The sequence below is a fragment of the Furipterus horrens genome, unplaced genomic scaffold (genome assembly GCF_987537825.1).
Source record: "Furipterus horrens unplaced genomic scaffold, mFurHor1.1.pri manual_scaffold_1, whole genome shotgun sequence".
Classification (NCBI taxonomy): Eukaryota; Metazoa; Chordata; class Mammalia; order Chiroptera; family Furipteridae; genus Furipterus; species Furipterus horrens.
In genome coordinates, this window is record NW_028327171.1 from 166443638 (window position 1) to 166459097 (window position 15460).

Genomic DNA, 15460 nt, shown 5'->3' on the forward strand with positions numbered 1-15460 from the left:
CAAAATCTAAGCCTTTTTGGGCCTGATAAACTCTGCAGGCCTCACTTTGATGACTCCCTGAGATCCCATGCCACAACTGAGGTGTGCAATCACCAAGCAGGTGGCAGCTAGACTTTGTATACCCTGGAGCATTTGACCTCAGACCCAGCACTGGCACTGAGTTTGAACCTGTATCAGCCTGGTCACTGAACACCATTCACCCCTGCCTGGTAACTCACTGAGAATCTACCTCATGCGACTTAAGTACCACTAAAGGCTCTCTCAGTGACCAAGCCTAATAGGCAGCTAGCAGGTGGAAACAAGTGGAGGTGAATCTTGAGGTGCCTTGGGACTTTTCCTGACTGCCCTGAGGCCCAACTCAGATAAAAGCCAGCCTTGGTGTACAGCTTGGTCCTTCCCCTGCACCCCCAGCAGAGGAAGTCACAAACTGCAGATTGTGTTGTGGCTCCAAACAAGTTGCTCAGGGCCAGTCATAGGCAGCGTCTCATACTGGTCTGAATCAGTGTCCCTCCCAAGAGGCCCAAGACCCACACACCCAGTGGGAGTAACGGGAACATACCACAATGTAATAAAGGCCACATATGACAAACCCACAGCCAAAATCGTACTCAATGGGCAAGAACAAGATGGGGATGTCCATTTTCACCACTCTTATTCAACAGAGTACTGGAAGGCCTAGCCATAGCAATCAGACAAGAAGAAAGAAAAGGCATCCCCATTGGAAAAGGAGAAGTATTATTTGCAGATGACACAATACTGTATATAGAGAACCTTAAAAGTTCCACACAAAAAATATTACTAGAAGTGATAAATGAATTCAGTTAAGTAGCAGAATACAAAATGAATATCCAGAAATCAGTTCCATTTTTATACACCAATAGTGAACAGAAAGAGAAATTAAGAAAACAATCCCATACACAATTTCTTCAAAAAGAATAAAACATCTAGAAGTAAATTTAACCAAGGAGGTAAAAGACCCATATTCAAAAAATCATAAGGCACTAAAGAAAGAAATTGAAGAAGATACAAATAAGTGGAGTGTATACCATGTTCATAGATAGGGAGAATTAACATCATTAAAATGTCCATATTACCCAAAGCAATCTATAGATTCAGCGCAATCTATAGATTCAGCTCAATTCCTATTAAGATACTAATGGCACATTTCACAGAACTAGAACAAATACTCCAAAAATTTATATGGAACCACAAAGACCCCGAATAGCAACAGCAATGTTGAGAAAAAAGAGCAAAGTTGGAGGAATCATACTTCCTGATATCAAACCGTACTTACAAAGCCATAATAATAAAAACAGCACAGTACTGGCATAAAAAAGACATATAGATCAATGGAACAAAATAGAGCCCATAAATAAATCCACACCTTTATGGTCAATTAATATTTGACAAAGGAGGCAAAAGCATACAATAGGGTAAAAATATCTATTCAATAAATGGTGCTGGGAAAATTGGACAGATACCTGCAAAAAAATGAAACTAGACCACCTTCTTACACCACACACAATAAACTCAAAATAGATTAAAAACTTAAGATTTGAAACAATAAAAATCCTAGGAGAAAAGATTGGTAGTAAAATCTTGGGCATTGCTCATAGCAATATTTTTTCTGATATACCTCCCTGGGCAAGGGAAACAAGAAAAAAATAAACAAATGCAACTACATCAAACTAAAAAGGTTTTTCACAGCAAAGGAAATCATCAACAAAATGAAAAGACAACCTACTGAATGGGAGAATATGTTCACCAGTGATTTATCTGATAAGAAGTTAATATCTAAAATTTATAAAGAACTTATTAAACTGAACATCAAAAACAACCACCACCACCAATTAAAAAATAGGCAAAGGACTTGAATAGACATTTCAGATGTACAGATGCCAACAGACATATGAAAAGATGCTAAATGTCACTAATCCTTAGAAAAATGCAAATTAAAACCACAATGAGACAACCTCTCATACCTGTCAGAATGGCTATCATCAAAAAGTCAAAAAACAAGTGCTGGTGAGGATGTGGGAAAAGGGGAAGCCTTCTGCACTATTGGTGGGAATGTAGATTGGTGCAACCAATGTGGAAAGCAGTGTGGCGTTAGCTCAAAAAATTTAAAATGTAACTGCCTTATGACCCAGTTCTGGAAATATATATGAAGAAATCAGAACACTAACTCAAAAGAATATATGTACCCCTATGTTCATTGCAGCATTATTTATAATAGTTAAGTTCTGAAAGCAGCCCAAGTGTCTATCAGTAGATACATGGGTATAAAGCTGTGGTAGATTTACACAATGGAATACTACTCAGCTGTTAAAAAAAGGAAATCTGCCTTTGCTGGTAGCTCAGTTGGTTCAAGCATTGTCCCGATATACCAAGGTTGCAGATTCGATCTCTAGTCAGGGCACACACAAGAACCAACCAATCGATGCAATAACAAATTGATATCTCTCTTTGTTGTCTCTCTTTGTCCCTCTGCTCCCCCAGCCCTAATAAATAAGAAGAAGAAGAAGAAGAAATCAATAAAAAAGAAAGAAATCTTACCCTTTGTGACAGCATGGATGGATGAATCTTCAGAGAACTATGCCAAGTGAATAAGCCAGTTCAGAGAAAAACGAGTGCCATATGATTTCACTCATATGTACAACCTAATGAACAAAATAAACTAACATGAACTAGAAACAGACTCATAGATAGAGAATAGACAAACAGCTGTCAGAAGGGAGGTGGGGGATGCAGGGCTGGGTAAATAAGGTAAAGGGATTAAGTAAAAAAACAAAAAAAGAAAAGAAACTCATAGATACAGACAACAGCGTGGTAACTACCAAAGGAAGGGGTTGGGAGTGGGTAGAAGCGGGTATAGGGGGAATAAATGATGACAGAAGGAGACTTGACTTTGGGTGGTGAACACACAATACAATATACAGATAGTGTATTATAGAACTGTACACCTGAAACCTATATAACTTTATTAACCAATATCATCCCAATAAATTCAATAAAAAATAAAGTCTAAGACATATTTGTAAACAAACCCCAAAACATATACTACAGAGCAAGTATATCTTGGCCATGTCTATAGTGCTGGATATACAGTTTAAGCAGTGAAACAGAAAAGAAAGTCCAGAGAGTAGTCAAAATGTACAGAAGAATTCCATTTGTAATAAAGGTAGTATTTCACTTCAGTGTGTTAAGGCTTGCCTATTCAAAGAACTGTACTAAGAAAATGTGCTACCTATTTGGAAAAAATAAAGTTATATCCCTACTCTATATCTAACAGGAAAGTCAATTACAGATGAATTAAACTTTTTTTTTTATAATTTATTTGTTTATTTTATTTTTAGAGAGAGGGGAAAGGAGAAAGAGAGGGAGAGAAGCATCACTGTGTGGTTGCCTCTCACTTGCACCCCCAACTGGGGACCTGACGTGCAACCTAGTAATGTGCCCTGACTGGGAATCGAACCAGCGACACTTCGCTCGCAGGCTGATGCTCAATCCACTGAGACACACTTAATATAAAAGTTTATATTAAACTTTTTAATATAAAAATACTTCTTAATAGACCTAGAAAAAGCAGAGGTGACTACTTACTAAAAAGCAGGGTAGAAAAGACTCTTTTGAACATGATACCAAAACTATAAAGTATAAAAAGAAAGGGAAAAACTAAGATTGCTTATAAAAATGTATGGGAAATTATGCTATAAAAAACACCGTGTTGTGATCGGTGGTGAGCAGGAATAAGCACCCTTACACACTGTCAGGGAGTCTGCACTGAAAGACCTTTCCTGAGGGGACTGTGGCAATACATGTGGAAGTTTTTAAAGAAAAGCTTTATGGAAAAGTCCATATACAGAAATACATCCTAAGAATATAATCAGAAGAATTTTAAAGAATTGTCACGGCATTGTTTGTACATTATACTGAAAAACTCCAACAATCTAAATACTCATCTTTAGAGGAGTAACTAAATTATAATAGATTCATATAAAGAAGACTATGTAGCCACTTAAAATATTGCTAAAATATAAATTTATTGATATGTAAAGAAGTTCATTGTTTATTAGGAAAAAAGTCAGGTACCTTTAGTGTGATCTTATTTTCATTTAGAAAGATTTTTTTTTAGATTTTATTTATTTATTTTCAGAGAGAAGTGAAGGGAGGGAGAGAGAGAGGGAAATAAACATCCATCAGTTACTTCTCACACACCCCTAACTGGGGACCCGGAACACAACCCACACATGTGCCCTGACAGGGAATCGAACTGGTCACCTTTCGGTTCACAGGCTGGCGCTCAATCCACTAAGCCAGGCTGGAGCTGAATCCACTAAGCCACACCAGCCAGGGTGAGTGTGATCTTATTTTTAAAAATAACATATATTCCAACAAGTACAGAAAAGGTCTAGAAGAGTTTACAGTAGTTATCTTTCATTGAAAGGCTCAAGGAGATCCTTATATATATATTTTTTCTTAATACATCTGGAAATGTAGTTTTCCCTCTTTTTAAGTAAACTCAAATTACCTTTATAATTAGAAAACAAAAATATTTTTAAAATCACTAAGTATACAATTCTATATAATATTCATGGGTAGAAGATCTATGCTTGGAAAAAATAAAAAAAACAAGGTAGCATAGGCAGTAGTAACAATAACACTAGAAAGGTTTCAAAATTTTTCTGGTGGGCACCCATTTACATGTAGGAAAGAGGGCATGGAATTTATAAGAGCCTGATTAATGGGACACAGACACGGTGCTGTGGATGCCTGGATTCGAGACCCAAATACCCTAGGGCCAAAGAAGTCCACAGAAAGGCTAATTTGTGAGACCAGGTATGGACTAAAGATACTGAGCAGGTAGGGCAAAGAAATTTGAAAGAGAAAAAAATTATTGAAAAAGGCAAAGAGCAGCAGAAGATAAAAAGCAGACAAATAATCCATACTAGAATGTCAAATTACAGTTGCCCAGAAACTTCCTAGTCACCAACTATGGCAGGTACCTGCTACTTGACGCAGTGCTGTTTGACATTATGGCTGCCCTCTCTTTCCATTTGGTAACTGTTCCTGATGTGCCAGAACCTTTTCATTTACAGTACTTGTTAATCGTCATCAGGCAGCAAACACAGATGGCACCAGTCAGGTCTGCCCAGGAGAACTCCTGGGAAAGCTCGCGCACCCTCTGCCGGTCAGCTGCGTGCCCAGAACAAGAGGGTCTGTGTCTGACGGAGACGCTTCCCCAATCACAGGGATACACGTGGTGTTCCCTACACAGCTAATTTCAGTGAAGAGTTTGGAAACCATTCCCTCAAACTGCACTCCTGCCCTAAAGAAACAATTCCAGATTAAAACAATGCCTTCCTTTGAACACCAAAGAAAACCATCATTCAAAACTAAGTTCTATGAGAAAATAGAGCATCAAAAGCATTTTAAATTCAAATGATTTCACCCTATTACATAATAAATAAGTAAAGGTATGGCAACGAATGCAATACTTAATATGACTATAAAGGCCCATTAGAGCTTTATTCTGGTTGAAAACCTGAGAATTACAATAACATTTGTAGAGGTTTTACCACCTACAAAAAGCTCTCATTTTCATACCTAATCCTTATAAAAATCCTGTAATCAAAGGAGGGAGGCAAGACAAGCATTTTTACTGTCACCATTTTACAGACGTGGAAGATGAGACTCAAAGAGGGTACCTGAGTTGCCTCCGTCACACATGCAAGAGCCACTTTCCAAGCAGGCCTCCTAACTTCAAGTTCTAACTCTACTCGGTATACTATTCTACCTGTGCTGCTGGTCTAAAAAGAGTTTTCCAAGAAGTTGGTATGTATTTTAGGCAGAGAAGTAAAAGGCCTAAAACATATGCTTCTAGAATACATTTCATTTTGTTTCAAATACCATCAACATTTTCAATGCTGAATCCTAAACCTGAGGGAGTTCGCACTGGAGGTAGTGTTTTGTCCTAAAGGAACATCAGTTTAACAAAGGAAGCAGACATTTTAGTAAGGAATTTCCTAAAAACCAAATAAAGTTAACTCAAGCATTTCTATATGCGGCATGTTCATGCCCATAAAAAGTAGATCCTGTCAGGGTTTCTGCGTTCACTTAATCACGCAGCATGGAACTAGCATTGAGAGTCCTCAAGTTTCTGGTTCTGCTTTCCCTTGAATCTTTATAATCCTAATGATTTTCCCCTTTTGAACAAAGCATTATAGATATTATTTTGTTGGAGTGCTAAGCTAAAAATCAGTATGCTGAAGAGATTCAGTGAAATTCAGCTATTATCACAGAGCTCCCCAAAACTGAAGAACAAAGCAAAGTAAAATAAAGAGTCAAATAATTATATAGTGCTGACTATTTGCCAGCCATACTCTAGGTGCTTTACACACAGTAACTCATTTAGTCCCATTTAACAGACAAGTACATTGAAGCAGAGAGGTTAAGTAAGTCTACCTACTTAGGATAATCAGGTCCACAGCTAGTAGTGAGGCTGAAATGTGGACCCGTGCAGGCTGGTAACTGAGTTCATTTTCTTAATCATTAAAGCTATGCTGCCTCTATACAGTGGTGTCTTCCATTTCTTTGTTGTGTTTTTAAAGTAACTTTTAATTTTATAAGTTTTAGATTTACAGAAAAGTTGCAGCTAGTAGATTTCCCATATATCTGACATAGTTTCCCCTATTACTAAAATCCCAATTAGTAAATTACGCTAATTTTAATACATTATTATAAACTTAAGTCCATACTTTATTCATATTCCCTTCATTTTTACCTAATGTCATTTTTCTCCTCCAGTATTCTATCTGGGACACCGTATTACATTTAGTCATCAGGCCTCCTTAGGCTCCTTTGGCTCTAACAGTTTCTCAGACTTTCGTTGTTTTTGATGAACTTGCCAGTTAGTTTTTATTTAAGATTTTATTTAGTTTTAGAGAGAGGGGAAGGGTGGGAGAAAGAGAAGGAGAGAAACATCGATGTTTGAGAAATACATCTACCGGTTCTTTTGTGCGCCCCCAACTGAGGACCTGGCCCGCAACCCAAGCTTATGCCTGACTGGGAATCAAACTGACCTTTCGGTTTGCAGGCTGGCACTCAATCGACTGAGCCATACCAGCCAGGGCAACAGTTATTTCTGAGGAGTACTGATCAGTTATCTGATAGAATGCTCCTCAATAAATATTCATCAGATTTTTTTTCATGAGTAGACTGGAATTACGGGTTTTAGGGAAGAAAACCAGAGGTAAACTGCCATTCTTATCACATCATATCAAGGGTAAGTAACATAAACATAACTTATTACTGTTGATGCTAACCTTGGGATTACTTAGCTGAGGTAGGGACTGACAGATTTCTCCACTGTGAAGTTGCCCTCCACCCCCTTTCCACACGGTATTCTTTGGAAGGAAATGACGATGCATAGTCCACACCAACGGAGTGGTGAATTATGCTCTACCTCTTTAAGGTGAAAGTAACTACAGAAATTATTTGGGATTCTTTTGCATGAGAGATTTGTCTCTTCTCCTACATTTATTTATTTATTCAATCATTTGTTTATATCAGTATGAACCCATAGGTATTATTTTAACTTTGGATGATAACCCAATACCACTTTATTTTGTTGCTCAATTTTATTTTGTTTCGGTTGGCTCTTACATCCTTTTAACACACTTCCATCATTGTGTTTTTGTTTTTTAGCACTTCCTTACTTTCTGGCACTGCAAGATGTTGCAGGTTCATGTTGTATGAGCCTTGACCCAGTCTTAGAATCCATTTCTCCAAAGAGCATTTGTTCCTTTTATTAAAGAATGGTCTGGGTACTGGGTGTGTTCTTCACAAGGTTGCTTCTAGGCCTCTCAACTGACAAAGCAAGGAAATACATGTGTATACTAAATCAATATATATACATATCTTTATCTATAAATGTCTATGTATCTATCTGTATCTATAGTAAGCTAAACTAGAGTTCATACTAATGTCTCCAACTCTAATCCATTACCATGGGGATGGATCATGCTAGCCTTCACCTCTTGTCTATAACCTCTAACTCCAACAGTAAGAAACCTGGTTCCAATCATCCACCAACCAGTTATTAATTATTCAGTTCCAGTAGACATGTACTGTGGTTTCAGAATTGTTATACCTTTGTGGGAAACTATCAACTAGAGTACAGTACATATGAGTTCCTATTGTCTTTAGTCTTCAGTTTCGTTTTCAAAGTTAAGTGAGGTTATTGCCTACACTTGTAATGCAGTTAGATTCTAGTGTTACCGTCTGCATTCCATCCTAAAATCCCCTAATCCCCTTATTTTTAAAAAATTTTGCATACATTAAGGTTTATTCTTTGTGCTGTAAAGCTCTGAGTTTTAACAAATGCATAATGTCATGTATCTGTCATTATAGAAACATACGAAAGTTTCACCACCCTAAAAAGAATCCTGTTCTACAAATCAACCGTCTCCCCTCCCCAAATTCCCATTTTCCTAACAATGTACTTGACATCATTGCTTCTCATCCTCTTTCCTTACAACAAAGTGTTCACATTTATAAAGTCATGTGATTCTCACTTCAATCCTGAGTGTTTCCACTCAGCAAATGATTGAATGAAACTCAGAATAAGTGGCTTGGGCAAGATCTCATCACTAAATAGTGGTGCTTGCTAGAACTATAACTTGTGCTTTTTAACTCCTGGTATGATGTTCTTTTTACTACACAATGCTACTTCATTTTTTTCCAGCAGTGAGGGAAATGGTTATGCATAGAGACAAGGAGACAAGAAGGCAGAAATGATGAATGGTAAGTGATCACACCCTACATCAATGGAAACTTTTAGACTAAAAATACAAGAAAGTGGAATTGTAGTTCTGATAATTCTCACACTCCAAAACCTTTTCTGCTATAAAATACTCCCCAAAGGCTTGTTAAATACATTTAAAAGTATATCTTTTTTTTTTTTTTTGACAGGAAGTACAATTTATTGGTGGGTGTTAAGGTAGAAGCAGAAATTCACGAGTGCAGAGCCTGCCATTTTTCCAGGGGACCACGATTAGGGATGTATTTGACTCCACAGCCATCTGGGATGAGCCACTTTTCAGCCACCATGTCTTCAAATTCATCAGTGTTAAACTTAGTAAAGCCCCACTTCTTAGAGATGTGGATCTTCTGGCGGCCAGGGAACTTGAACTTGGCTCTGCGTAGGGCCTCAATCACATGCTCCTTGTTCTGCAGCTTGGTGCGGATGGACATAATGACTTGGCCAATGTGGACCCTGGCCACTGTGCCCTGGGGTTTTCCAAAGGCGCCCCGCATACCTGTCTGGAGCCTGTCAGCCCCAGCACAGGACAACATCTTGTTGATGCGGATGACGTGGAATGGGTGGAGCCGCACTCGGATGTGAAAGCCATCTTTGCCACAGCTTTTCACCATGTACTTGTTGGCACAAATACGGGCAGCCTCCAGGGCTTCGGAGGAGAGCTGCTCATATTCATCTGACACCATGTGGCCACAGAGTGGGAACTCGTCCACTTTTGCCTTCTTCCGCCCCAGATCAAAGATGCGGATCTTGGCATCAGGGACACCTCGGCAGAAGCGAGACTTTGGGTATGGCTTGTTCTTACAATACCGGTAACATCGGGCGGGGCGGCGGCCCATGGCGACACCAGGATCTTCACCGGCACACTGAAAAGAAAGAGCTAAAACTGTATCTTATTAACTCTATCATTGAGTCAGCAACAAGGAACAAGAAATCGTCGGAGACCAAAACCTAGCAAAGGTCCAGAAAGATGAGTGGGAACTAAAACCATTAGCTGCCCAAATCCCACACTGTATAAAAAACAAACACATCACAACAACTTCTTTAAATAAATTCAAGTTTGGTTTATCATTAGAAAATATATTTGTGTAATTCACCAAATTATCAGGTTAAAGAAAAACAATTATACGATCGCCTCAGCAAATAAAGTAGTTGATTAAATTCAACACCCATTCACGATTAAAAATCAAATAAAACTTCTGGCAAATATTAAATGGAAGATAATTTCATTAACTTGATAAAGGGTGGCTACCAAAAACATACAATGTCATCTGTAATGGTAAAATATCAGAAGATTATAAACATGACTATAAATGTAAACTTGATATACAACAAGTTAGCATTGTAGATCTGTGGAGAAATGAGGGACTCTTCAATAAGTGGTTCTGAGACAAGTGATTATTCATGTAGAAAAAATAAGGATAATAAATGGTATTGGTTTAAGCTGCTATGTTTTTGGTAATTATTACATAGCAATAGAAAACAAATATATGCTTTAACAAGTATACCAGGCAGGTTTAAGAATGTCTAAAGCAGCACTTTTCCTGAAATAAAAAACTTGAAAGACACTAAAGCCTAGCCAGTAGGAAACAGATAACTTGTGGTACATTCACACAGTGAAATACTATACAGTAGTAAAAATAAGTGAAATGAACTAAGACACTTTGTCAAGTGTAATGTTGGAAAAAACACACAATTTGTAGGAGAATACATATATACAGTATATTCAATTTATATGATATCCAAAAACATTAAAAACTTACCAATATTTTATTTATATAAAGAGGAAAGAGGGATCTGGGAACCAGGAGGGGTACACAGGAGATGTCAAAGTGTTAGGCAATGTTCTATTTGTTTTTAAGTTGATGATATATAGGTATTCGTTTTATAATTATTACTTATATAGCATGCTGTTATCTGTATATATTCTTTGAATAAATAAAATACTTTTTACAAAAGGGGAATAGTTTGAAAACTTTACTACCAATCCATTAAGCCTAACTCTGTCTGGATTTTATATATGTATTACACATATATGTACTACATGTTCAGACAAATATAATTAAAATATATATAGAAAAAAACATAAGAACCAAATTTGTGGTCAAGGGCCTCAATAATTTTGAAATAAATTTCTAAAAGTGACCCTTACCTGAACTACTATAATTACCTGCTAACTGGTCTCTATTTCAGTCTTGTACCTGATGCTGTTCCCAATGATCTCTTAAGCAGAATGTTCTATCACTGGTGATTTTTGAATCACATTATCAACATCCCACATGACCTGACCCCTGTCTACTTTTGAGCCCTGATTTTATTCCCCTTTCCACATGCCATAGCCACAGAACAGATCCTAACATACTTCAGCATGGATGTCTAAAATACTAATGTGTACATTTAATAAAATCTAGACATTATTTCACTGACATCATATCATGAATAGTCTCATTTTTCATTTGTTCTGGGGAATTTTGGAGATGTTTATTTGTGGTTCTGCTTTATGATGATTTCACTTGAATCTTTTTTCTTTATCATTAATACCTACTACATTAGAAGTCCTGTCATCTCTACCTCCAAAATATATCCTGAATCTGTTCACTTCTTTCCATCTCTCCTGCTAGCAATCCAGTCCAAACACTGTTATCTTTTACATGGACCAATGGAATAGCCACCTGTCTCCTTGTTTCCATTCTTGCCACCACCGAGTACATTCTGCACACCATAGCCATAGAAATTTTATTATAACACAAATTAGATCATGTCACTCTCCTTCTTCAAATGGCTTCCCATTATAACAGAATGAAATCTGAAATTCCTTACATCTGACATAATTTGTTTCCAGCCTATCTTCTCTAGTTCATCTCTCTCATGCACAATAAAGAGCCACACTAGCCTTCTGACAGTTTTAGAATAAGCCAGAGTTATTATTGCCTCAGGGACAAACTGCATTTAAACAAGCATCTCTCTACCTGGACGATCCTAACCTTAGTTCTTTGCAGATTCTTTCTCATCATTCAGGGTTCAACTCCAAGTCCACTATTAAGAGACGCCTTCCCTGACCACTCTGGCTAAAGCAGGGCACCCAACCACTGTCTATCAAGCCCATTGCCCTGTTTTATCTTCTTCACAAAATTATCTATCTCCCCCAACATGTAGAGACCTTGTCCATCCTGTTCACTGTTACAGTCTATGCTGAAATAGTTCCCAGAACATTGTAGATGAAAATAATTACATGTTGAATGAATGACCTCTCATGGCCTTGGTCCACATTTTCTGGTCTCTGAACAAATGTTCAGGTTTAATAACCTGAGTTTTTAATATGTTTATTTGATTATACCATGTTTCTTTAAACAAAATATATGAACAAAAAACATTTTATTAACTTCAGATTTCATTATCTCCTCTTCTTTGCTTTTAAAATATCATGGCAAAGATGGCTAACTGTTTTGTAAATATCACAGGCAAAGACTAAAAAAAAGGAACTAATGTTTGTTCTATGCCCAAAATTAAGAGAAGTCATTTCCAGATCCTAAGCTAGGGATAGTTGTTCATGCCATTTGACTTTCAACAGGTGGAAAATAACTACTTTATAGGTAGAACTGTTGGAATTTAAGTTTTTAAAAAGTTATTTCTTATTAATATTGTGGTTTCCTACTGATTTAAAGATTAAAGGGAGACTAAATCTGAATCTCTGTTAAAGTACTTAGTTGTTGATAAAAGATTCTATACGAACATTGTCTTTTTTTCTTTAATCCTCACCTGAGGACATTTTTTCATTGAGAGAGACAGAAAGAAAGAGAGAGAAAGAGAGAAACATTGATGTGAGAGAAATATCGATTGGTTGCCTTTCCTGTAGGCACCTGGACTGGGGATCAAACCTGCAACCTGCATATGTGCCCTGACTGGGAATCCAACCTATGACCTTTTGGTTACTGGGTGATGCTCCAACCAAATGAGCCACATCAGCCAGGGGCAAACATTGTATTTAGAGTAATCCATTCATTCAAAATACATATGCATCCTCAGTACACTGCTTAAAATATAGTTAATGCATATGTATGTTGAGTAAATGAATGGACTACCTAAAAACAATGGTGGGAAATCTAACAAAAATTGTAACATAGCGCCACAACCTACATGTGCAGAGTGACCCGTTAGAAGAGGGCAAGGCTATAACTACAGTGGAGGAATCAGGAAGAGTGTCTGAGTGGAGCTGTCATACTGGGGATGAGTTTTGAGATAAATAGGTAAGAGACAGAGAGGAAGGGAGCTCCAAACATAGAAAATTTTAAATGTAAAGGAACTGGCTTGAGCAAGTGAGCAACATATCAGAACCACAAGAGCAAATATGAAGGATGGAAAGAGATGAGGCTGAAAATGTGGGCAGGTTACAGCTAACAGAGTACTCTGTATACTACACTAAGGGATTTAGATTTTGTCCTATTAGGTACTTACACAGACCCCCACGGAATCATATATGTAGCCTCAAAGCTAAGACGTTTCTCTTAGAGATATTTTTCATTTTCAGTGTGATAAAAATCAATAAATAACAAAAAAAATTTCCTAACAAAAGGAAATTTGTTACTCTGGATCAACTGGATACCACCTTTTAATCTATTACTGTCACGAGACTTCAGTCCACAGTTGTGTTTAGGGGTGCACTGGTAAACACATGGCACCATTTATCATTGGCACAGGATGATGAGAAAGCAATGGGGACTACTTTATGTAAATGATGTTGTTTGCCAAGTGAAGGTCAAATGAAATCATGACACATTGAAGGAAGATTTTATAGTGGTTTAAATAAAGAAAAGAAGTGAGGGCATTGAGTGATTGATCTCTCAACACAAAGGCAGTATGGACAGGCCTTTCTATAAGGAAGTTATAATAGGGAAGACAAAGAACATTTGCTTTTAGAGTTTCTTAGGCCTGGCAGAAACAGTCTCATTGGTAACAATGAATAAGTATTCATTTGAATTTGTTTTACAGTTTCCCTTCATTTCACTTATAGCTACTTATAAGTTACAGTTGCATAAAAGATACAACATAAGGAATTTATATATAGTTTTATATCTGCATATATTCAACATACTGAAAATACTTTAACAATAGAGAATCCTGGGTATATACTTGGGTTTGAGAAATTCTGCTCTGGGTGATTGGGAGCCATTCAAAGATTTTAACAGAAAAATAGGAGACTTGTGCTTTAGAAAAATCACTCAGGCAGCAGTGTATAGTGGTGGAATTGAAAGTATTTAAGGCAGAAAGGATGTTAATAAAAGAATATCATACTTGGGGAGTATGATAAGGAGATGGAGAAGAGTTAGAATCAAAAGGACTTGGTTATGTGCCCTGGCCAGGTGGCTCAGCTGGTTGGGGCTACGATCAAACGTACACCAAAAGGCTGCCAATTCCATCCCAGGTTAGGGCACATACCTAGCTTGCAGATTCCATCTGCAGTCTGGGCACCTGCGGTAGGCAACATCTCTCTCCTTCCTGAATCAATAAATATATCCTCAGGTGAGATTTCTTTTTAAAGGACTTTGTTGTGGGTGAGGGGGCAAAAAGGTATCAAGTATGACTGTCCCTTGGGTGATTTGGTGGTGAGGTAAATACCACAAGAAGACATACAAGTGCCCATGAAGGGGAAGGAGAGAGAAAAGAGATGATGGATTCAATTCAGCAATGATTTGAATTTCATTTCAGCCGAAGAAAATCCGGTTATCTTTTCTGAGTCAGTTTTCTCAGTGACAGCTGCATTCATGAATTACCAAATTAACTATTATAGTGCTGTCTAAAAATACACAAAGCACTCCACAGTATGCTGTAAATAAGTTATGAAAAATCAGCAAAAGCCCACCCCTAAAGGACATTCAGCAGGGTTTAAAAAGATATGTGCCAAATTTTTACTAAACACTTGAACTGTGACCCAGTGCACCCACTCAGTATTGTCCTTTTTGCTGTCAGATGCCCTCTCTCCCTCGCGTGCGTATTGAACAAGAGGTAGCATGCCAGGCCTGCGTGGAAGATGCAAAGACAACACTCTCAAAGGACTTAAAGCAGTGCAGTGGGACGCATCTGGTGCATGATTACTGAAAATGTAGCGTACTAGGAACTTTGACCCTAAAGGCAGGGCTAGATATTTTTCTTTTATTTATAAGAATCAACGTGGAATATTTTAGGCAGTCCAGTAAGAATGTAAACGTTTCACTCCCCCCGCCCACCCACCCCCCCCCCTCCGTTAAGGAGGGGGAAAAAGAGGCGAGAGGAAAGAAAATGAAGCAATTATCGCAAAACCAGCCTGTGTCCTCGCAAGCCGCAGAAGGGCGGGCCTCTGGGAAAGAGTAATTCAACCCTAGTTTGGTGAAAATACCTAGCGTATTCCACCACTAACTCATCATACAAAAGCTCAGGGTTTATAGACCCAAAATGTTTAACCGTTAACCCCATCCACGTCGTCCCACGTGTTACTGAAGAGAAAGCCGCGGGGCGTACCTTTAGTACAGGACGCTGCTTTGGGGGGGTCGCACTCGACACAGCACCTCCCACAGCTAACGTCAGGGGCTGAGAGGCGTGGGGGCACGCGGGCAGCCAGGGGCAGGCCTCTGATTGCGGGCACAGCCCTCCACCGACTTTCTC

At 38.1% G+C, this 15460-nt stretch overlaps 2 protein-coding genes across 3 annotated transcripts in view; both read right to left on the reverse strand.

The window, feature by feature from the left end:
* METTL8 (methyltransferase 8, tRNA N3-cytidine) overlaps positions 1-15382 on the reverse strand; it is a 73329-nt gene extending 57947 nt beyond the window's left edge. Inside the window, exon 1 of one of the 2 annotated variants that reach the window (XM_090280696.1) lies at positions 15317-15382. The gene's annotated coding sequence lies outside the window, so the exon portion shown is untranslated. The remainder of the gene's footprint in view (positions 1-15316) is intronic. The other variant, XM_090280705.1, reaches the window with a different exon arrangement.
* LOC150022219 (large ribosomal subunit protein uL16-like) lies at positions 8946-15377 on the reverse strand. The gene is made up of 2 exons (XM_090280713.1): positions 15317-15377; positions 8946-9687 (listed from the first exon to the last, which is right to left on the reverse strand). Exon 2 carries the CDS (start codon positions 9658-9660, stop codon positions 9016-9018), a length of 645 nt encoding a protein of 214 aa, XP_090136839.1. The 5' UTR covers positions 9661-9687; positions 15317-15377; the 3' UTR covers positions 8946-9015.
* Positions 15383-15460: the final 78 nt, after the last annotated feature.

Coding starts and splice junctions, on each gene's coding strand:
- LOC150022219 (XM_090280713.1), bottom strand. CDS start 9,660: ATGGGCCGCCGCCCCGCCCGATGTTACCGGTATTGTAAGAACAAGCCA.